This window comes from Onychostruthus taczanowskii, unplaced genomic scaffold, assembly GCF_017590055.1.
Source record: "Onychostruthus taczanowskii isolate IOZ18803 unplaced genomic scaffold, ASM1759005v1 scaffold13, whole genome shotgun sequence".
Taxonomy (NCBI): Eukaryota; Metazoa; Chordata; class Aves; order Passeriformes; family Passeridae; genus Onychostruthus; species Onychostruthus taczanowskii.
Genome location: NW_024498462.1, coordinates 3,901,234 through 3,924,943, shown reverse-complemented (window position 1 = coordinate 3,924,943; position 23,710 = coordinate 3,901,234). Strand labels below are relative to the sequence as shown.

General features: G+C 45.5%; 1 protein-coding gene across 1 annotated transcript; it reads left to right on the top strand.

Moving 5' to 3' along the window:
* The first annotated feature begins 25 nt into the window (after window positions 1-25).
* On the top strand, window positions 26-23,710 carry RNF128 (ring finger protein 128). Its single transcript, XM_041396582.1, has 7 exons — window positions 26-464; window positions 12,527-12,774; window positions 16,755-16,826; window positions 17,396-17,478; window positions 19,972-20,068; window positions 20,869-21,046; window positions 22,436-23,710. The coding sequence occupies exons 1-7, from the start codon at window positions 26-28 to the stop codon at window positions 22,570-22,572; spliced, it is 1,254 nt and encodes a 417-aa protein (XP_041252516.1). The 3' UTR covers window positions 22,573-23,710.

The following is a 23,710-nucleotide window of genomic DNA, read 5'->3' as shown; positions in this document are numbered from 1 at the left end:
GGCGGCCGGGCCGGGCCGTGCTGGGATGCCGTCGGGGCCCGCGCTGCTGGCGCTGGCCGCGTTGCTTTCCGCCGTCCCTCCGCCCGGTCCCCGCGGGGCGGCGGCGGCAGCGGCGTGGACCGCCTGGCTGAACGTGTCGTGGGAGAACGGCGTGGACCGCAACCGGAGCGGCTGGGAGGCGGGCGAGAGCGGCCTGTACGGACTGGACTCGCCGCTGCAGTCGGCCGAGGGGCTGCTGCTGCTGCCCGACAGCCCCGACGCCTTCAATGCCTGCAGCGCGCTCACCAACTTCAGCGGGGCCCCCCCGGCCGGCGGCTCCCCGGGCTGGCTCGCCCTCATCGAGCGCGGCGGCGGCTGCTCCTTCGCCGACAAGATCCGCCTGGCCGCCGAGCGCGGCGCCGCCGCCGCCGTCATCTACAACTACCGCGGCACCGGCAACGAGGTGCTGCCCATGTCCCACCACGGTGAGTGCCGGGGAACGGCGGGGGGCTCGCTAAGAGAGGGGTCCCCGCGCTGGGAGCGGCCCCTTCCCGCCTCCCTTCGTCGGGGGCTGCGGGAACGGGGCACGGCCCGGCCGCACATCCGCGGCGCGGCTCCTCGGTAACAGCCGGGAATGTCGCTGCCTCCCCGCACCACAGGAGTTTCTGCCCGGACTGGCCAGTGCTGTTTCAGGCGCTGATGATGTTGTTTTTTCTCTGATTAATGAGTAACCGTGTCCGAAATCTGCGGCTGCTGCTGGGGCTGAGGACGAGCGGGCTCTGGCCGGCCCCTGGGTTTCTGGCCTGAGCCTGTGGTCGCCAGAGGTGATGGATGCTGAGGTTTTTAGTGCCTCTTAAGACTGTGGAGTGGATGGGGGCTGTAAAGGAGGCTGGGTTTCCATGCTCAGGTGCTGTTTCTCCCTATGCCCTGCACACTAACCAGCTCAGACATAAGCAAAGTGTGAGACTCTTCTGTAGGTAACTTTGCAGCAGCAAAATGCTGCTTCCAATGCAAGTAGCTGAAGGTCTTTAAAGGTTGTTTTCCAGTTTGCTCTGGTAACAGAGCTCCTCTTCTCCTGCTATAGAAAGTCTCCTACTTAGTGGAAGGTTTTTCCTGACCTGCCCATCTTTCAAATGAAGAGTGAGATTTGGCTGTGTCTTAGGCTGATGTTACCTGAGAAACCTAGGCTAAAAGCTGTGTAAATGCCTTCTGGTGACAGTCCCAGCAGGTGCTCTGTATGTGACAGGATGAGTGGCTTTGGTGGCTCTGCCCAGCTGTTGGACAGAAATGCATCCTCCTGGGTGTGTTGGAGTTCTGTGAAGTGACACTGCTTTGGGAAACGCTATCTTCTGGAGAGAAATTGAACAATGAGAATGAATACTGCGTCTTAAAGCTCTGAGTGGTTTGAAAAATAATTATATCCCTGCAGCAACCCTCTTAGAAGTTTTGGAGAGGATTTCTGTCAGCAGTGGAGGCAGGTGTTCTGGTGAGACAAGAAAACAGTAGCTGCCTCTGGAGGTTTGCTGTCTTAATGAGCTTGCAATCTTAAAGAGCTGTAGGACAGTTGCTGCTCTGCTGTAAGAATTCAAAACATACAGTCTGGATAGGCTCTGGCCTTTCTGAGGCAAGGCTTTCTTATGTAATCAAACCATCAGCTGACAAATGCTATTGAGATCTGACTATTGCAGGGCGAGTTCCTCCTGCTGAACTGACAGAGCGTCCCTGCCCTGAGCCCTGTTCGCCGTGTGCCTGCCTAATCCTGCAGCTCTTGGAGGAGCTCCCTTGGCACTGCTGGCCTGGGTAGGTCACTGCTGAACCTGTTCTTGAGGGGAAGGACCATGTGCTCCTGCCCCTCCTCCATCCTCCCTGCTGGGTGACTTACAGCATCTTAACCTTGCTGGGAGCTGCCTCTCAAAATGAGCCAGGGGCTCTTGGCAGGGCTTGCTCCAGGAGGAGCTCCCTCCTTTCCTGTGCTGTCCTTTCTGCTGGGGCATTTATGTCAGAGTGGCTCTAACTGTCCTGATTATCCTGCATGTTGGGATGGATACTTGAGGGCATGTTGAAACTTCCCAGCTGAACTGCAGACAAATAGGACAGAGACTCCTTGGAGAAGACAGTTCTGTCAAACCACTTATTTAATCTGCCTGACTCCTCCTTGCCACGTCGTAGCACAATTACTGAGCTAAGCTTCGGCTAAGCTTGTTGCTGCTGTTGCTTTTGTTGCTTGTCCTTGTTCTGGTCCCTCACTTTCTTTCCTGTTCCACCCTCCCTTTTGTTATTCTCTGGACTTGAGCTCTTTTTCTATCCTTGTGTCTGTCTGCAAGTCCCTGTTTGTGGCTCTTCCCACAGCGATGCTGTTCCTTCTGCTTGTGGGGCTTTGGTGACACGCTGTGCTTGGGCCACCCCTGCCTTCTGCCCCTGCTGGGGCCAGTGCTCTGTGGTCAAACTGGACAAACACTGCAGGGCAAGAAGGAGCTGGCTACAAGTCCCCAGCCTCATTTGTTTGCCAGGTGCAGGGTATCCCCTGTGTAATGCTGATGAGCTCAGCCTACAGCACTACCCCTCAAACTTAGGAGGTAAGAGCTGGTCATGGTGCCCTTTCCTGAGCTGTGCTTTGGGGTGGCTCTCCTCTCCTGGCCTCCTTGGTGGCACTGGGTGCTGTGACTCTCCTGGAGCCAGGGGGGAAGGTGGCTGTGCCCATTAAAGAATGGGCTTCGTGCACCTACACCTCCCACCCTGTCTGCAGGGGCTGTAGCTGTGCTAGTGGTGACTTTGCAATCTGGGTTTCCTACTTGGCTTCATTTCTGCTCTGACAGGGGCCATGTACCATCGAGTGAAACCGTGCAAGGCCAAGCACTTCCTCCCAGCTGAGGCAGTGGGAAGCAGCAGGAGATGGCTTTGCTGGGGTTGGGGGGAATTAAACCAGCAGTCCTGAGTCCTGTGGGGCATGGAGCTGTCATCTGCCTGGCAGAGAAGGAAGATCTCTGTGGGTGGGCTCTGTATGGCACAATATACTTTTCTTCAAAGAACTTTTGTAGCAACAAAACACATAGTTATTAACAGAAGCTTTTCTAAAAGTGTACCATGCCTTTTTCTAGAGCCTTCATACTTGGCTTTTGAAGCAACTTTCTTGTTTAGAGACTTAAATGGGCCTGTATTTGCAGCAGTGTTTGTCCTAGTCATCCTGCTTCCAGAGACTTTTTTTCTTATAATCATCATGTTTAGTCTGATGAATTCTTCATTGCATCAGTGCTTCATATAACCTTTTGGTGTGCCAACTTTAAAAAAAAAAAATGACAAAAACAACCCAACAAAAGCAAACCACTCTGGCAATTAAAACAACAGAATGCATTGAATAGCCAAATCACATATGATCAAATCCTGCCTAATCATCTCTAACAGGTAGAATGTGAAGAATTTAATGGAGTCCAAAGTAAAATTTACTTTGTGGTTTATAAGCACAAACCCATATCAATTAGCAAACTTGAGTTTTAACTGTGCACATTTTAAGATGGTACCGCTCTGTGTCAGGCTGAGCAGGGTTTCAAAGTACAGTTCTGTGTGCTCATAATTGCACCTCTCTGTAATCTCTATTGACCTTCTGAAAAAAGACATTTGATTGGAGAAAAACACAGCATGTGGGGAAAAAAGTGCAAGGCAAGAGTTGGTTTGTATTAAAGGTGGACCTTGCCTTAAGGTAGAACAGGCTGTTGGGTGGCTTTGGCTTGGGGGCACGGTGCTGCCCGTGGGAAGCATTCTTTGCTGTTCAGTATTTCCTTGCAGCTGGAGAAGAAGGATTCTTTGCAGGTCAGAAAGCAACTGTGGTAAATTTCCTTGGTTTCTCTCTTATGGTGTAACTCTAGACCTGAGAAGCACAGCACCTGATCTGCAGAGGGCTTATTCTGGGGGAACACATCTGAATGATTCTGCCTCAAGCAGTAACAGCGTGAATCAGGCTAACAAGATCTGGTTCAAGTGTAAACATGCATCAGTGGGTGAAAGGGGGAGGAAGGTTAAGTATGTAGTGCTGCTACTTAACTTATTCTGCAGGAATTTCACTGAGGTGAAATATGTTTAGAGAAAACAGTGTATGGCAGAAGTGTCTGGCTGTGCTCCACTGCTTTTTGTGAGGTGTGATCTTCAGAAACAACCTAAAACTTGGCCAAGGCATTCAAAGGCTGATGTGAGCTGTAGAACCATTAAACATTGAGTCAGAATTGTAATCCTAAGGCAGGCTGTGCTGAGACTTTGTAAGCCTTGTGCAAACAAATAGTGCATCTTTCTTTGCAGTGAGTGAAGACTTGTGCTGAGAACATCTGAGGAGAGGAATGAGGATGGAGGGTCTAATTAATGACACTTCCTCTCTCATGTTCCTTGGCCACGGCCAGATGAGCCTCTGCAGATCATTATGCCTTTCCTTTTTTTGAGCAGGACCTTGCATGCATCTGCTATGCCTGGATGGTATTTGCAGTCTGTAGTGTCTGGAGTTTGTAGTTCTTTGCATCTGAGAATTGCTTTTTGGTGTGTATGTGCTGAACTTTGTGTTTATGTGCTCAAACTCAGTTTGCTGCTCCTGGCTGCCTGGTTTAGAATAAATTAATGTCACAGCTGTAGTGGCATTCAGATAAGCAATTGTAGCATCTGGGTCTGGCTGGTGACCCTGATCTCCCACCCTCAGGGGATGGTGGGGAGTGACAGTGACTGGGGCTGCCCCCAGCACAGCAGTCTGTGAGCAAACAGGAGGGGCACTGAGAAACTGGATGGGGCTAATTGGTGCTACTGACAGCTTCTGATCCCTGCTCTGGCTCTTTAGGATATAATTTACGTACCTCTGTGCCATGGAAAACTGCAGGGTAGGCATCAACCCTTAGGTAGCCTAGAATAGGTCTGTGAAGTGCCCTTGCACTTTGGGTTTACTGGGCTGCTGAAATGTGAAGGGATGAATTAAAATCCTAAGTGACAGCTGTGGTAGCAGAGGCTCATTGTGAGGGACATCATGTAGCTAAAACAATGACAGTGCTTGTTTGCCTCCAGCCTTGAATGTGCTGGTGAGCACACAGCAGGCAGCTCAGCACAGTTCCCCACTGTGTTCCCTGTGACCTGTCGTCTTTTCACAGACAGATGCTTTCTGGCTGAGACTGTGCCCATTTACATCATTTTACCATCAGCTTTCTCAAACTCACTTCTTCCCAGTGAACTCTTAGCTGCCACCAGCATGTGGAGAGCAAGGGATATTAGTGGTGAGCTCATTCTCATTCAGAGAGGGTGAGCAATGTATTTACTAAATCAAACTGCTGAAAACTGTTGAGCAAACTCACCAAAGAATTTTCATTAGAAATTTTGCTTGCTGTTTCTCCAGGAGGTTTTAGATGCTGTTTGCTAGATTGAAAGGTGGTACTTTAGTCTTGCAGGTGCCACTGACCAAGCAGCATGTGAAGAGAGCTGTCCTACAAGATCTCATTCATTTCTGTGCCCTTGAAAATTGTTACTGTCCTGGCTGCTGTTTTAGAGGATGATTTCATGTTGTAAATGTTCTGAGATTTAGGGGATGGAGCATTTATGTAAGACTTTAAAACTCAAAGTGGGGGAGGGGGAGAAAAAAGGGTTGGTAACTGTTGGATTTGCTTGACAAATAATAACACTGTCTAAACTGAATAGAGTGCAGGTTGGTTTCCACCTCAAATATTCCACTGTGGTGCCATCCAGGGAGGCCTGGACAGGCTGGAGAGCTGGGCAGAGAGGAGCCTAATGAAGTTTAGCAACTGTATGCACCTGGGGAAGAATACCCCCATAAGGCTGAGGCTGATCTGCTGGAAAGCAGCTCCGTGAAGAAGACCCCACATATGCTGGTGGAGTCCTGTCCATGACCAGCAGTGTGTTCTTGTGGCCTAGAAGGCCAATGGGATCCTGGGGTGCATTAGGAAGAGGTAAGGGAGGTGGTCCTGCCCCTCTAATTTGCCCTGGTGAGGCCTCATCTGGGGTTCTGTGTGCAGTTCTGGGCTCCTTGGTTCAAGACAGACATGGAACACCTGCAGTGAGTCCAGAGAAGGCCTGTGAAGATGATGAGGGACTGGAGCATCTGGACAAATAATAACACTGTCTAAACTGAATAGAGTGCAGGTTGGTTTCCACCTCAAATATTCCACTGTGGTGCCATCCAGGGAGGCCTGGACAGGCTGGAGAGCTGGGCAGAGAGGAGCCTAATGAAGTTTAGCAACTGTATGCACCTGGGGAAGAATACCCCCATAAGGCTGAGGCTGATCTGCTGGAAAGCAGCTCCGTGAAGAAGACCCCACATATGCTGGTGGAGTCCTGTCCATGACCAGCAGTGTGTTCTTGTGGCCTAGAAGGCCAATGGGATCCTGGGGTGCATTAGGAAGAGGTAAGGGAGGTGGTCCTGCCCCTCTAATTTGCCCTGGTGAGGCCTCATCTGGGGTTCTGTGTGCAGTTCTGGGCTCCTTGGTTCAAGACAGACATGGAACACCTGCAGTGAGTCCAGAGAAGGCCTGTGAAGATGATGAGGGATTGGAGCATCTGTCATACAACCAAAGGTTGAGTGAGCTGGGCCTGTTTAGGCTGGAGGGGAGAAGACTGAGAGGGCACCTCATCAGGGCACACAGGTGTGTTAAGGGTGGGTGTCAGGAGGGTGGGACCAGACCCTTTTCAGTGGTGTCCAGAACAGGACAGGGGACAGTGGGCACAATCTGAAACACAGGAAGTTCCATCTGAATAGGAGGAGAAAGTTCTTTAGTGTGAAGGTGACTGAGCACTGGAACAGAGTGCCCAGAGAGGTTGTGGAGTTGCCCTCACTGGAGATACTCAAAACCTGCCTGGATGTGATCCTGTGCAGCCTGCTCTGGGTGACCCTGCTTTAGCAGGGCGTTGAACTAGATGATCTCCAGAGGTACCTTCCCACCCCAGCCATTCCATGATTTTGTGTGAATGCTTGCCCCTGTATGTGGAAAGGCTTGTCTGTTCAGGAGGAAGAGATCAGACATAGTGCCATATGTCAAGTAAAGCAAGCTGAAAGTAGATTTAATTAAGCTTAGGTAATAGTGTGAGGAAAAAGGCCGTTCAGTCAAACAATTTAGATCATACGGGACTATAGCTTTAAATAACTGCAAAATAACCTGAATGTAAATTATTCTTTTATCTTGGTGCCAGGTGATGTTTGGGCAGAACATGCAAAATAGGAGAAGAAGGAACAAGCCTACAATGTCAGCTTATCCAGGCTTATATTGCTCCTGAACTATGAGTTCAATCACCTTCCCCTCTTGCAAAGGGGAGAGCTTATCACAGGGCAATAAAGGTGTTTCCTCTGACAGTGTCTGGGATAGAGGATGGTTGTGGGCATGGGCACATTCCTGATGAGATTTTTGCTTTGTTTGTGTGGATGACAGCAATCAGCACTTTATTCTTCTATCCACAGTGTACCGTGGATGAGAGCAGAGCTGGCCTGCAGGGTCTGGCTTCATAGTGTTTGAGGTTAGGGAGAGCCCTCGTGCCCCTGCAGTGGGGAGTGCTGCTGAGACTTGATGGCTTTTATGTGCAATGCTGGCCTGTCATCCGAGGTGAATTACGTAAGGTTGATAATACCAGCTCAGCCTGTGTACACTGTTAGTTTATTTTTCCTCCTACTGTAACAGATAACAGTAAGCTTGTACCAGCCTGTTTGATAACCACCAGAAATCCCGTTTCTTACTATTCAAGTCCAGTGAGATAAGCAGTGTTCAAGACGTTGTGTTTTTGTTTTTTCTGAACATGACAGATAGGCTATCAGATACTCCTTTTACATGCCTGAGGAGCCAGCTGTGCTAGACTGGTACGAAATGGTTGGAGTGTAAACTGACAGTGTCTTTCATGTTAAAGAACAGGAGATAGCTTGATCTCCTCATGCCTTTTTTGCTGATGGTGGGGTTGGAGGGGTGCCAGGGGAATATCTCTAGCGCTTTTGGCATAAAGCAGAACTATTACTGCTCTGTGCTGCGAGCACCATATCTTGTAGATAAAAACAAATGATCCAGGCACCAAGGCTGGAGTTGTATTTGGTCTCTTGAAAGAACCTTCAGATAGCATTTCTGCTGTGGTGCTGTGGTTAAGGAGAGCCTGTTCATTCTTTGAGAATTCAAACTCCAAAGTCTGCGCTTCCCTTATTTTTTTATTTTTTTTAAAATATATAAAACATTCAAAATCAAAAGTAATTTCTTCCATTCTGCTTTTTCTGAGTGGGTGGCTTATGTGGTTGCCAGCTGGGCTGTTGAAATGGATTGGTGATGCCACCAGCAGCAAGGATGGGTTGGGGATATTCCCAAGTGGAGTGCTGGGAACACTGGGGTGAGCTGTGCTGGTCCTGGGGAGAAGCAGCGTGGCTGTGCCATAGCAGAGGCACAAGGTGCTCTATGGACAGAGTGCAGGAATACTGGTAAAACTGTGGGCATTTAATTTGCATCTGATTAAAGATGAGGCAAAACTTCAGACTCTGAGCAAGCTGGGGGGAAAAAATGATGGGATCCAAAATGTTGGAAGCTGTGTGTGGCACACTAGCTTCTTCCTTGTTCTGAAACAACTTGCCTACTCAGCATGTTTCATACCTTCTTTCTTAAAATGCCCTCAAGACTATTGCCTTCCTCTCATATTTTCACTAAACTCTGTTGTAGCTCGGTCTGTTTCCAAAGAGAAAAAGGGTCCATTAGTTTTACATCCTGTTCTTGGTCAGTGGTGATAGAAACATCAGAGAGGTTTGGCTCTCACTGTCCAAGAAGAGAAAGATCTATGGAATTTGCCCAAAGTTACACTGAGGCCTTTAAACCAAAATGAAGGGGTCTTTCTGAATTTGATTGGTGTAAACAATTCAAAATGGTTGCAATGCCTGAATGAGCTGAGAAATTGGTTTTGAGTGAGGGTAGAGGAAGAGACTTGAGTTGGCTTTGATCATTGCATTTATTTGGCCTTGAGGTCTGTACCTTGCCTTGATGTGTTTTAATGCATTAATAGATTGTGATTTTATTGCTAGAAGTGAGCATTTTTAAGGCACGGATTAGGTACCATTGTGTTTTAAATATTATGGGGCAAGTGTCCTCCAGGCCTGACAGCTTGCTTGGCTCAGGATAGATTTGTCTATAGCCCACAAAATGTAGCACTGGATTACAATAATCACCTTACATGAATATGAAAAGGCAGGTGTGTACTAGGCAAAAGTTAATGCTCCCTGCTCTATGCCTCCCGTGCTCATCTCATTTCTCTACTGAATTGTCAAAGCTGTCACTTCATGTTTAGGAGCAGGAGTGTACTGGCAGAACAAGTGAAATCTTTGCAGGGCAGAGTTTTGTATAGATATTGATACTGCTATAAATAGATGCAACTGCACTTACATCCAAGTCAAACTGGTCCACGATGGTGAAACTTTGATCCCAGTCACGCATTCTCCTTGTGAGCCCAGTGTGCTGTGCCCCAGCACTTCCCAGCCCCAAACCATTGGGGTTTGTGTACTTCATCAGCCCATTTCCTTCAGATTTTGACCAGCTGCTGCCTTACAGTTTGTGAGGGGCCCATAGAGGCAGGTTGTGTTTTCCTAAAGAGCTGAGTAACTTTCCCTCTCCAGTTTCACAGGAAATGGGAAAGGAAAGAGGCTGGGCAATGTTTAACTGAACAGGTCTTGCTTCTGTTTAGCAATGAGCCCCTCATCAGCTAAACAGGCAGCGGAATAATTTCACCTTCTAGTGCCCCTTAAAAACTGTTCCAGAAGCTTCAGCTGAACCACAAAAGGTGACACCTGGGCAAAGAATTTGGGTTTCTGTGAGGTTTTTGCTGTGCACAGCTGACTTCCCTCTGCTTTGCTGGAGTCTGAGTGGGGAAAAAGCTGACAGAGCACCTGCTGAACTTGAGGTACCTCTGCAGGTGTCCCCTTGTGCTGGTTTGACAGCAAACCAGTGGGAGATCCCAAGTCAGAACTACAATTTAATAGGAAAGTTAAATGCAGTGGTACAAAACCACTGACAGAGTCAGCAGACAGCCTGACACCCTGTGGGTCAGGGTGTTGGCAGCCGTGCAATTAATGGTGGCTGCAGTCCTCCTGCAGATGTGGTTCTGTTGAAGCAGTGATCCTGTAGAAGGGTGTGGTTTTCCTCTGAAGGTCCAGGGGTGATGTAGATGGGATTCCTCTGGGAATCTAGTGGGAAAAGGCTGCTCTGGTGTTCCAAATCTCAGGTTATATCCAGGTAGGAATGCTTGGCTCCTCCCCCAGGTGGAACATCTCACGCTGGGATGATGTCACTTTATCAGTCATGCAGTGAGACCCAATGGCCCATTAATGGAAGATGTCCCCTTGGAGGGGGGATGGCTGGTGGAGGAGATGAAGAACACTGCCCCACCTGGTTTTAACAGCTGGTAATTGAATCCATACTTCTGGTTACATCTTGCATTGCAACCTAAGACACCCCTCAAATGCCTTGTTTCCTGCATGATGGCCAAGCCCTGTCTGGAGCCTCTGTCTAGGCTGGTGGTCTCAAGGCCACCATAACCTGTTTCAGTACCTGTCATAATGGGACTCAAGCAGCAGCTCAGGAAGGGTGGGGGTGATGCTCTTGCGCAAAGTTGTCACAAACGTGTGCTGATGGAAATGGCCACTCTCTTCTGCCCTTGTGCCAGTGTCAAGGCCACCAGCTGGCCACTCACCTGTGCTCATCTAAAGCAGAGCTGAAATTGCAACAGGAACCACTGGGGCTGAGAAGTGTCAGTGAGCATTGAGGCTCCTTGTGACATCCTTGTGAACTATGCACTCTGAAACTCAAATGGAATATGTTTCCCTCTTTAGGGGTAAAACTTTTCCACAAAGGATGGCTTAGTAGCTGGAATGGTTTTGCAGGCTGATGGTGACATTTCATTAACAGGAATTGCTATTCTGTGTCTTGTGTTGTGCATGTGTGGTTACAAGATAGATTTACTGTGAGACATGCAGAAATATAGGGGAATAGGGTTTTTTTGCCTTTTTGGCTAGCTTTTTATTTTTTCATTGTTGCAGCCTGTTCTTCCACACTTTCTTCCATGCTTGTGAAAGCAAGTCTCAGCTTCTGACTTCTTTACTTGCTGCTAACACCTGACTCCAGCTCATTTTATATGTGATGTATAAGCCCTAGTTCATCCTTAAGAGTAGTTGCAGTCTGGCAGACTTATTTTTTTCTCTTCTCTGTGTGATGTCGTTGTCTTTATGAGGAACTTTATGAATAAAATATGAATTTTGTCCCACTGAGGAAAGTTGCTTGCTGTGTTGGATCACAAGCATTATGTGAACAAGCTGGAAAACCAATAAACACTTTTTCTAATGACAGCCTTTGTGGTTTAACAGCAATCCTAGGGTTTTTTGGTAGCTGAAAATTGAATAACTTTCAGCAGAGGGAAATAACTCGAGTAATTCAGCAGAGGGAAAAACAATTGGTCTTCCCATTAAAGAGTGTTTGGCTGGGGGGTTAGCTAAAAATAGCACTTTGTACCAGTCTTTGTTCTTCCCCTATGCAATGTCTATTATGAATGTTTTGTAGGTGATGGTTTAATGCAGTGAGACTCCTGATTAGCTGGTCTCAAATCCGCTTTTCTTGTATTTAGTTTAGAGAGAGCAGTGATAATTTACTCATCACCCTTTCTCCCTTTTTTCCCCCCTCTTAAGAGCCTCTCTGTTATATTGGGACTTTCTAATGTTTCTGCAAATGGTATCAAGTGTCCTCAACCCTTGCGTGTCACTGAAAGGAAACCAGTTTGCTCTGGTCTGTGCTTGACTGGAGTTGTTTGCAATTTCTTCCTACTGTAAACACCTTGGTTCCTTTGACTTGTGGTGTTCAATTAAGCCGATAAAACCTGTTGTTAAAATCAGGATGGCATTTGGCATCTTGCCCCCAGCTGCTTAAAAGTTGAGCACATCTCCCTTCATATTTGCTTCCCTCTGAATCTGCAGTAGAAACTCATAAAAACACTTAGACTTCACAATGCAATTTCCCTCAATAATTTATCTATTGCTGCTGAAAATACAGAAGTGAAGGGTGATCTGTGTCTTTGATTGCTTAGTGTCTGGGGAGCTACTCAAAAGTACTGTCAAATTTAGGAAAGAGGTGCTAAGAGGCAGCAGTGGAGCAGGGAGGGAGTTGGATCCATTACAGGAAGCAATCCCTATCACAATCAGATATCACAATCCCCAGTGACCTTACTCTGTAGAGGATTTATTTTTAACTCATGTAGTTCAAAGGCATGTTAAAATGTAAATCACCAAAGTGTTGTGTCTAAAATAGGACAGTCTGTGTCCTATATAGGAGTGAGGAATGCTGTGGAGAGGAATGAATCCTAAACATGGTTGACTTAGCCACTCATAGGTAATGGGACACATTTTGAGCTGGACTAACACACAGTGGTGACACTCGTTCCATCTGTCCATATTGAATCTGTAAATACTATTTAGAAACTTCCCACAGCCATTTCTTTAGCACTTGAAGCAGGACATCTAAGACAGTGCCTCTGATACCACACCTGGGAACTGAGCATGAATTCCCCTTCTTTGCAGGTGCTGAAAAGATCGTTGCAATTATGATTGGCAACCTGAAGGGCATGGAAATCCTGCACCGGATTCAGAGCGGCTTGAAAGTCACCATGGTCATCGAAGTGGGCAAAAAGCGCAGTCTTTCCATGAATATCTTCACCATCCTCTTCATCTCTGTGTCCTTCTTTGTTGTGGCAGCAGCAACTGTGGGCTGCTATGTCTCTTACTCTGCTCGGAGACTCATTATGGCAAGGGCCCAGTCCCGGGAGCAGGTGAGTTTGTGCCGTTGTTTCTTTATATTCCCATCCCTCCTTGGTGCGGGTCTTGAGGTTTGTACGTTTTGGTTAAGTACCAAAATTACTGAATTAGTTTGATCTTTAAAATGCTAAGAGATACATCTTTGCTCAGCTTAAAACTTTCCTGAAGAACAGCCAAGAGTAAACTGCGTGGAGAAAAGGTGACTGTGCTCAGCTAACTGTGTTGCCTACAAATAATTCCCTGAACTGCAGTGTAGCCCTAATGCTGATGTAGTGAGAGCTGTGAGAGAGCTAAACTGCTTTAGCTGACCCTTATCCTTCCCACACAGCACTGCCTATGTGCTTGCCATAACAGGAGACACAACTGGAAGTGTGCCTGCAAAATGGGGCATGACTTTAGCTACAGGTTGAGAGGCTGCTGCTTGTTGAAAGCTGCTTTCTGACTGAAAGCTTTCTGAGAATTACAGTGACAGACTCAGGGTTGGAAATATTGGAAGATGTCATCTGCCTGTGACATGTAGCATTGCCACTCCTGGATGAAATGTGGAGTTGCCTTTAACTTGATGCTGTTCTCTTGCTGACATTTGTGGACAGAGATGCAGTCTCCTGCTGATGAATCCCCTCCTTCAATACCCTGCCATCTACCTTAGTCTCACAGCTCTGTTTAACAATGCTAAATAAATCTGAGCAGGAAAATCTGGGTGGCCTAAGCACTGTTCATTAAATCAAATTTAAATGTTTCCTCCTTTGAAGGTACATAAGAGTGCCATAGTGAGCTATAAGGCTTTCAAGAAACTGTAGATGTTATTAATGCCTCAGTGATAGCTGGTACTGGGAAAATCCAGTCTGCTTGGCTAGAAGTCTTGGGTTCCATGTGCACAAGGAGCTTGCTGCTGGTTGAAAAAATAGCATGGATAAATGACATGCCAGTTCCATGTAATTTCAGCAAAACTGAAATCAAGGAGCCCCAAGAAGTGCTTTGTGGAGTATAAGAATACAAGAAAGCTTCTCTGCTGTCAGGGGCTAAAACTACACTATTCTGTCAAGTGAAACTCAAATACAATCCAGAATTGTTTTTAATTATTTTTATACCCTGGCTTCTCAGACTGACCTCACAGTGATTAGGTAAGTAAAGAATAGCAAGAAAATGCTTGTTAGTTCAGGTGAACTAGTAAAAGGTGATGCTGCCATGTGCCCTGTTAGCTGCTGACTGGATTTTAGTGTAGATCCAGAGTTTGAGAGTTTTAGGTGCTTTGGCTCCAGGAAGTACTGAATATTAGTCAGACAACTTCCTGGCTTGTGTGGTACATCTTGGTGGCTTTCCTGTCACCATTGAGCCCTTTGAAAACCCAGATTGCTTGGACTTGAGTGAATATTGAGAAAAAACAGTCATGTCAGCTTCTGATCCAAGTGAAAAGAGAAGTTTGGTAGCACATCTGTCCTAACCTAACAGTTAAACCAGAGTAGTTCTTTCCTCTTGAGCAAGCTACACTGTGCAACCTGCTAGTTCCTTCTTGAATGCATCTTTTCCTCTGGGCCTGAAATTCAAGTCTCCACCTCTGCAGTCTCTTCCTGCATTGGGAGGTCAGTGAGCAGGAAGCTGGAAAATTGAGGCAAGTGTGGTGGGTGGCTTTCTACCTTTCTAGTCAGTGGAGTACTGACAAATTCAGTTCTCAATATAGTAACCTTTCTTAATAGAGCAAAATGGCCCATGATGTTATCAGTGGCCTGGTTTCTAATTTCAGCTCAAGTCTTTGCTTCCTTTGATTTCATAAAGATTAGATGTTGCAGCTGAGAAATTACCTAATTAATGGCTTTGGAGGAGGCAAATTGCTCAACTTTTAACAATTCAAAACTGCTTCAATGGCAATAGTTACCTGTGGGGAAGAACTTCCTTAGCTTACAGGAGAAAAGCAGGAGTTCCCAATCTCCTCAGAGCTGTCTGGGCTGCACTGCCATGACCATGCTCACAGGATGCCAGGAAGGCACCCTTATGCAGAAAGGGCTGCAAGTAAAATTAGCAGCTTTGAACAAGGAAGACTTAGGACTGAGTGACTCCAAACCTAATTTTCCCATTTAGGTACCTCACTACTACCTGCCAGAGCCTGGATAGGAGTTGGATAGGACCTGACCTGTTTTGTAATATCTTGATTCTATTTCTTCAACTTAGCTTTTTTTTTCCTAGCTTTTTCTGTGTTGGGGATTTTATAGTTCTAATATAATTCATGTTTCACACTCTCTTGAAAAACCTGGCTTCACAAAATGCTTTGACATTCCAAGCTCGAATATCCTGATAGACTATTCAACATAAAGCTTCTTCTGCAACCTTTCTCCATCCCCTGGAGGGGTGTTCTGCTGTACTTGCCAAAATCAATGTTAAAGGTGACTTTGTCATTGATGCATTTAATGAGGAGCAATTAAACTGGTGCCCATGCAAAACTTAAAATATTGTTTCAAGTAATTATTAACAGTGCAGCCAGTTGGGTCCTGTTTAATATGCTTGGCCTGACATTAGATGTGTAGATGAGATACTGTATGTGGGAGTACATTCCTAGAAAGTTTAGTTTTCAGTTAATAACAAGTAGTGGTGACAGTTCTGGCCGTGTTTGAGAAGTACTTGTGTTGCTGCATTCCTGCTCAGTTGATGCTCCACATTTGCTGCTCACACTGTTGGGGGCCTCAGTAAGCAGCAGCATGTGGCTGCTGCCCTGTGGCTTCAAAGTCTCAAACCTTGACAAGGACAATGTCATTTCAAAGTTAACCTTAAGTGACATACAGAAACATATATTGATGTCTTCAGCAGAACTTCACAAACTTGCAAGAAAACCTCAGTAGTTCTTGTTTCTAAACAAATGTGCATGTCTGCATCCCTCACCTTTGGATTGTATGTGTCTCTTCCTTGTTAGTAGCTGCCAGCTATTAAACTCCTGAAGCATGCACATGGATACTCTTATCTTAGGGCACAAAACCAATACTAACACAAAAATAGCTAATTTTGTGCTAAAACTATTTAACAGGGTCCCAGGGGGATGTGTAAATCAACTTGTTTGCTATTAACTGCTTTAGCACGAGGAATCTTACACAGACTTGAATGGCCAGTCCTTGCAAGATTGTTAGGTGTCAGCAACAGCCCTTGTCCCACTTGTCCTTCTGTACTTGTGCCACCAGTACTGCACTTGCAAAAGTTCATGTCACATTTAGCTAAAATGCCTAAGGAGATGGAATGCTGGAAAGGCAGCAGTGTGGGGCTCCTGCACAGAGCAGTGGAATTGGAAAGAGGCTTTTTGGTTACCTACAAAACTTGAGTCTAGTTTGTCCCTGAGGTTACTGTTGTGTTGGGGATGGCACTGCCAGAGCTGCCTGAAGTGCCCCAGGTAGGGAGAGGACAGTCCCATTCCTTGAGTCAGTGGAACAGCACCAGCCTGTGTCCCGGGCTAATTCCAGGTACTGCAGTGACAGCTGGACAGCAATAGTTGCCAGGCAAGCTGTAAAGCAGTGGAAGCAGAGGAGTAGTTCAGGATGTATTGGTGCTAAGTGGGCTGATTGGTAAAGGATCTTTCTCATCTTTCATCAGAATATTTGTGGCAGGAAGGTGTCCTAAAGTGAGTATAACATAAAACAATTGATTGTTGAATTCTGTGTTCAGTCTTCTGTACCAAGTCAGTTTGAAAGCCTCTGTTTGTTTTGGCTAGGTCTAATGTGATCAAGGTATTATCTTGCATTCTCAAACTAAAAGACCCTTATAATTCCTGTGCTCTGTGAGAAGGTTAGGTACAACCAAAGCAGACATAAATGCTGTCTTAGTTTGTCATCCAGTCAGGAACTGCATCAGTATGTTTCATGTTGACTCCAAATAGTATGGTCATGCTTACTTGGCTTATTTTGATAACATCTGGGTTTTAAAACTGTTGCTTGCTTGCAGTAGGCACCGGGGTAAGTATTAGTAAATGAACAGAGCAATGGCAGTGACTGACCAGGACTGCTTTGTGTCGCAGCGGCGGCTGAGGGCCAGGGCCAAGAAGGCCATTGAACAGATGCAGCTGCGCACCCTGAAGGAAGGGGACAAGGTAGGACTGACCCTGTCATCTCCCCTGCATGCAGCACAGCCTTGGCATGAAACCCAGGCAGCTCCCTAGTACTGGAGGGGAGGCAGAAGTCTCTCTGAGCCTGTAACTCTTGGTGGCAGAGACAGTTCCTCTTTCAGACCAGCTCCTTTTCCAGGCTTCAAGACTTCTATTCAATATAAACCAGTTTATTTTGTTAGCTGCTTGCTTGTAGTCTTGCTGATGTGAGAGGACCTAATTTGCTGGCATAAATGCTTAAACATAAACTAGTATCTAATCAGCTTCCCTGGCTCTTCTTGTAACTAAAACTGGAGGCAGCAGTTTCTAAACCTCTACACTAGTGCCTCCAGTAATCCAATAACAGTTTCAGCTGGAATTCTAAACCATGGGTTTAAACTTTCAATGCTTCTTTTGAAGTGTCAGCTTGACTGTGAGTAATCCACAAAATGTGTTTATGTAAGATTATATTTGGGAGCATCATGGATGACCCCTTTGTCTGCAGTTACTCTGATTGGAGTTCAGAGGAAGCTTTCAAAGTGCATTAAAGCTGTAACTTCATTTCACTGTTTTAGGAAACTGGTCCAGATGGAGATTCCTGTGTTGTGTGCTTTGAGCAGTACAAACCGAATGATGTAATGCGTGTTCTGACTTGCAAGTAAGTTGTCTTCCAGACTGGCCCTTTATCCAAAATTCTGCCATGTTTGTGAACAAACTTTCCTCAAGTTGTTGTACAGTGAGAATTCTTGAATATCTGTCAAAACAATGTTTTGAACAACAGAAACAGTGTGAATACACAATTGCCCCAATGGCCTGTTTTCATCACTTCCCCTGGGAGTGGATTGACACACATAACCTGGCAGACCACAGTGTCCCTCAGTGGGATGCCAGGACTTTTTAAGGATTTCTTCCTTTGCTGGTGTATCAGAGTGTTACCACTAACTTGCAGGTAATTGGCATAATGTTGCCTGTTTCTTGTCCCTTTAATTACTGTTTTCTACGAGGGTTGTGTTTCTGCTAAATTTGTTAAAATGTGCTGGCTTTTGTAGTTTAGAACCAAAATAGAGCTATAGCAGTTTATTTTTCAACAGTTATCTCCTATGTTATCTCACTGCTGTGCTACTGAGGAAGCCCAGTAATGAAGCACTAAGGCTTTAATGTGATTGCTCCTAAGGTGAGCAATGAAGCTGCCTCAGGGTTTAAGGAAACTTGTTCTGTGGGATTTCCCCCTGTGCCTGCTGACTGGAACTGCTCTGGTCAAGCTTCTAAAATCAGAGGGCTGCCACATGAACTGCCCAAACTGTACAAAGGAAGAGGTGTCATGGCCCTCAGGGAGGGTTACAAAAAGTACTTGGAAACATTTTGATATAGGGAAATGAAGTTCTGAAGAATAGAATAATGAGAAGCTGAAAAATGAATTGTGTGCTGAGCAGTGCTGTCAAGCACTGGCAAATCTCAGCTGGAGTTACCTGTGCTCCAGGTTACAGTTTTACAGAGGCTTTCTCTGTTCCCAAGCAGTAGGACCTCTAAGCTGTTTTGGTAGTACAAAGTTGGTCTGCTAAGGTGTTATCAACCAACTCCCTCGATCTAATGCTTAATACTTTAAAAAAAACCCCAAACTGAATAACCTTTGAAGCATGTATGTTAATGATTACCCAGCTGTCTAGTCATGTTTATGCTCGTAGGTAATTTTGTTTAGTAATGGACTAAGTGCCATGAGTACAGAAACTTGTAGACGGGATCCAGACACTTTGCCTGATAGGAGACCTGACTTCTGATTATTTCCCTATAAACCCTGCTAATCTTGTTATGGACCTGCAAGCAAAGCATGGCTTATTTGGGTAAGAGTGGAGTAACATCTTTTGATTGTGTTCTTTGTACACAAATTAGCTGCATTTGCTCTGAGACTGCTTTTACATACATTTGTGATCTTTCCTTCCTCTGTGGCCCAAGTGCAACTCTCAGAGGCACGCTAGCTTAAAATGACTCATGGACTTGATAATCTTCACAAGTGGTGATATCTGCCAGTATCAACCATATTAAATTTTCCCTCATGTGAGTTATAAACTAATATTTACTGCAAGAACAATCTTGATTTTGTTGGTTGACCTCAATACTGAGACCCTAGTTGGTGAAAGCATTTAACTGTATCTGTGAAAGAGCCAATCAAAGGAATGTTCCTGTGAATCACATTGATGGTATCTGAGTCCCTGGGGTGTGGGTATTTGCCAAGGGCATTCTTGCCCAGAGAGTCAAACTGAAAGCATTTATAGTTGCAGAGGTTCACAAATCCAGTATTAAGTTCAAGGACAAAAATAGTCAGGAGTTAAGAAAGTTTCAGGTTTTATTCTAAACAGGACGTGGGTGCAGCTGGAAGGAAGTGCTGATGATGTGAGCTGAATTGGAGAATCCTTGGCTCCTGCTGGAGTGTAGGCTGCTGAGCACTGGATGTGGTTGATTAATACTGAGCAGTGCTTGTTTGCCTTGCTGTTTCTATTTAGGCTGAGGGAACAGGCAGATCACAGGATTTCAAGTCATCCTCCTAAATCTGTGGCCTAATTTAAACACATTGTGGAATTGAGTGTCTTAATAGAAGCACACATTTGCATCTGTGATGGCTGAGCTATATTTATTTTCTTGAGTGTACAGCCTGCCAAATATCCACTTGGAATACAGAGTGGTTGCACAGACACAGCAAATGGGTAGGAGTACAGTTTGTCTTGAGGACATAACTCTGTGAGATGATTTGCCTATGTAATTACAACAGAAACAAATGCTATTTAGTCATCTACATCTGTGTGACAGAAGTTAACCTTAAAGCTAAGGCTGAGATGTCCATAGTTGTATAATTTAAATTATCAGCTGGGAATGTATTGTACACAGTTTTGGAAAAACAGCTTTAGACTGTTGAGGTGTAGCAAAAATGTTAATGCTGAATTCTAGCGAGTTCTATTGGGATATTAATAAGCACAAACCAGCTACAGGTTGAAAGATCAACTGTCCAGAACTTCCAGCTGAAACTTGTGGCAAAATAAGGTCATCCATTCTAGAAGGAATAAATTCTTGGTGTTACAAAAGGGTCCTTCATAGCTGGCACATGAGCAATCTTCTTAGTATGAAACCTAACCTGTTTGCTACCTTCTTCCACCAGCCATTTCTTCCACAAGACCTGCATTGACCCCTGGCTTCTGGAACACGGGACGTGTCCTCTGTGCAAATGTGACATCCTCAAAGTGTTGGGTGTGGAGGTAAGCCAGCAGCCTGCCGTGGTGCCAGCTGCCAGTCTCAGTGTTACACTTCTTCAGCTTTTTCATGCTGCCTCTAGAGTGCAGGTGGCAAGCACAGGTGTGCCATGTCTGTGGCCAGATGCTATAGGAATAATTGTGGCGTCCCTTTTGGGGAAGCCTGCAGCTGAGTGAGTTGGTATCACCTAAAGGCTTGGGCAGAATGTCAGCCAGAGCTGACTCATGCCTGACGGAAGAATCGCTCTTAACTCTTGTGCTTACAGCTAAGGGTGTTTCTCAAACCTTCAGGCAGACTTTGACAACTCATACTGTCCCTGAAATCAGTTTCTCTTAGTTGCTCAGTATCTGGAGCCCTTGAAAAGTGAATGTGTTAGCATGTACAATATTTCTGGAGCTGCATGACTTCCTGGGATACATCAGGAGTTTCTGATGTGTCTTGTAATTGCTCCTTGTTGCAAGTGCCAGAGGAAGATGCTGTTGCCAGTGCCTGATGCTGCCTGGATCAGTTAATCTGTGAGCCAGAGTTTGTCTGAGGGAGGCAGATCTGCAGTGAGTGGAAGGAAGACTTTTTCTGATATTGGGGAAAAATGCAGAAGCTGTGTCTGAACTTCCCATTCAATTAGGCAGAAACTGGTTTTTACCTCTGATGCACCTCTGATAACAGCAGAGCTTTTATTCCATTTCGTGTTTTTCCCTCTGCATAAAAGTGCTCCGAACTCAGTCCTTGCAGACACTGTTCTCCCAGAAAGATGCACCCTCCTGCCAAGTTGTAATTTAACCATTTTCTGTTTTTTTTCACAAAGATGGATGCAGAACCACGGTCTGAGCCTGTGCAAGCCCCAGGATCCAGTGGCCAAAGACCTCTATCCACTGTTACTATAGTTAATGAAGAGGACAATCTTAGTGAAACAGCATCATCTGGATATGATTCTGTACAGGGACCAGATGAATCTGCTCAGGAGGCACAGGCACCATCAGAAAGTATGTCTACTCTTTCATCTGCCTTGCTAGATCATTTGCAGTTTGCTGCTTAGGCTGTGAATTAGGGAGAGTTGCCTTCATGGCATCTCACAGGGCTTGAGTACTTTGTTTTTCAGGGTTGTCTTAATCTTTCGTTTTGTTTTAGCCCTTAGGTCTGACACTTGGTCTTTGTTTTCAAATGAAACACAGCCTTAATGTGAATTAAAAGCCAAAATCTATGAAAGAATAGTTCAAAGTCAGAGGCTTACTACTTCAAGAGCAAAGAGATTTTTCCAAAGATGTCCCTTATCCCTTTGTCTCTTTGGAGAGTTCATTTGGATGAGTGAGTTGTTTTGCTACTAGATCTGTCTACTTTAAGTAGTTACTTTAAAAAGTTGTGGGGAGTCAGTCTTGCTCTAGCTTAGATGGTGCAAGATAGAGAAGACAGATACTTCAATTGAATTTCAGATTTGCCAAGGCTGAGTCATCCTTGGCTTTAGAGAGTGTTAATTTGTAAAGACTATCAGATTTTCCAAATACTTTATCTTTTTGAACAAGAGCAAACAAATTGAAAATGCCTTTTTATTGCTCAGCTTTACACACACATACTCAGTGTTGCTGTTGGTTTTAAAAATTAAAAGGTTGCAGGTAAACAAATGAAAGTAACTATCCCCTGAATTGTGGCATGGCCTTAGGAAGGAGATGCTCTATTTCCTATGGGAAGCCTAGCTGATGGGAAGATTTGGGATTTGCTGCCTGTCTCCTGCAGGACATGTTGCTACAGCAAGTGGGGTGTGTTTGGGAGTGCCCTGTTGAAGCACCCCAGTAGAAGACACTTTCTATGAGCTAAACATCAGAAGCTGAAATTGCATCCCTCTAAGCAGCTCAGGGCATGCTGGGCCATGACATTACATGGGTCATTCTTGTGTATTCTCACTTGAAGGGGGAAGGACACACAGGGACATCAGCCAGACAGGGTTAGTCTGTAGGGAGAAGGCCTTCTCCAAATCAGCACAGGCCCCCCTCAGTTTATCCTGAGCCTGGTCTCTAGGAGTTGCTCTTGATGCCTGCCTTCAGCAGCCTTAAGATACAGGACCTAGTAGTTGGATTCTGTAGCTACTAGTTGGATTCTGTAGGTTTCTGTGGCTTAAGCACACAACTTCAGCTTGCTCAGCACTACTGAGCTGAGCAGGCATCTCCACAAGGGACAGGCAGTGGCAAGAATGGGCTCCCAAACCAACAAGGGGCAGCAGGAGAGAGGTAGTTGGAGCATGGCCTTGGATTTCCATCTCTGCAGGAAAATGCAGTTTTTTGAGCTTGTGCAAACAAGTTTGTGTGGTTTGCTTTAGGATGGCAACACTTGGCTGCAGCACTTTTTAACTTGTCTTGACTTGGTTTTCTTCTGGACAGATGACAACACACATCCTGTGAGTGAAGAGTCCCAGCCCTCCACTGTGACTGTCCTTTCACATGGTGACAACCCAGGTTTTGAGGGAGATGAAACACAAGTTTGTGAAAGCAGAATTGTTTGTGAAGTCACATTCTAAGAACATGCCCAGCCATGTGGTGCAAGCCTTCTGCAAGGAGCTGCCTACTGCCATTCCATATAAAACAAAAGTTGCAAGACTGCTGCAGAAAATACTGCATTGGCAATGCTTAGATAAATAGACTTGTCCAAATCGTAATTGTATGGTTTGCCTTTCTTAAAACTGTATTTCCCACAGGAGTCTTAACACTCTCCAGATAAAGCTGTCTTAAATATCAAGAAAACCAGCAGATTTTAACTAAAGCAAAAATTCCATCTTCAGCAAAGCTTCTCTACAGTGTTTGAGTTGTTTAAGTGAGAAGATTTTGTACGTCATAGTTGTCTCCACTGGGAGTTGTTTTGAGTTGGGTTTTTTTGTTTGTTATTTTCATTCAAGTGGATTTTCATTGTAAACAAATTATTTTGATCTGTTCTGATACTTATTTATGAGACAGTTTTGTTTAAAGCAACATGGTATTTAATGTTTCGGTGCACTATTTTGATAGGAGAAAGTGCAAATTAATGCTTGTCAAACTGGATTTTGTCCACAGTGTCTTTGGTTCTCTAGTAACCGACTGATTTCTCTACCTCTCAACTCCAGCCTGCCAACCACACGTTCCTAAAGGGGAAGAAAAGAGAGCTGCAAGCTGACAGGCCAAATCTGACTTACTGTAAAGGGAACAACTGCAGGAACTTTTCAAACCTCGTTAACGTTAGTTGTTAATCTGAAAGATCCTCAAGTGATTTGGAGCTCTAACCATCTCTAGCACCAGCAATATGCCAGAGTCCTGGCTTTGTGGGAGTCTGGGATGACTTCAGGAAAGACTCAGCCGAAGATGAACAGATAGGTTCTCACGAAAGGATCTGCTGTGTTTTGTTCAGAAATGATCCAGTCTCTGTAAAATGCTGGACTGTTGCTGTACATGTTGAGTCTTGCTCAAGTGCACAAGCTGCAGGGAGAGCCGATGTCCTGTGAGTAACAGAGGGTTGGAGAAGCTGTCTGTCCTCTGTGTGGAGTTGAGATGGGGTCAAGTAGGAACACTGGGTGCCTCAGTAGTAAGTGACTTGGCCTTGTCCAGTGAAGGTAACTAAGGACATCTTATAAATGCACTTTATTTTTTTACCTCTGCATCTTTGACTAGTTTCTATTGTTTAGTAGG

What these genes read in the sequence shown, in the direction of transcription:
- RNF128 (XM_041396582.1), top strand. Translation starts at nt 26, where the DNA reads ATGCCGTCGGGGCCCGCGCTGCTGGCGCTGGCCGCGTTGCTTTCCGCC. An exon ending in ATGCGTGTTCTGACTTGCAA is followed by an intron (nt 17,479 to 19,971) that starts GTAAGTTGTCTT and finishes TTCTTCCACCAG; the next exon opens with CCATTTCTTCCACAAGACCT. An exon ending in TCAAAGTGTTGGGTGTGGAG is followed by an intron (nt 20,069 to 20,868) that starts GTAAGCCAGCAG and finishes TTTTTCACAAAG; the next exon opens with ATGGATGCAGAACCACGGTC.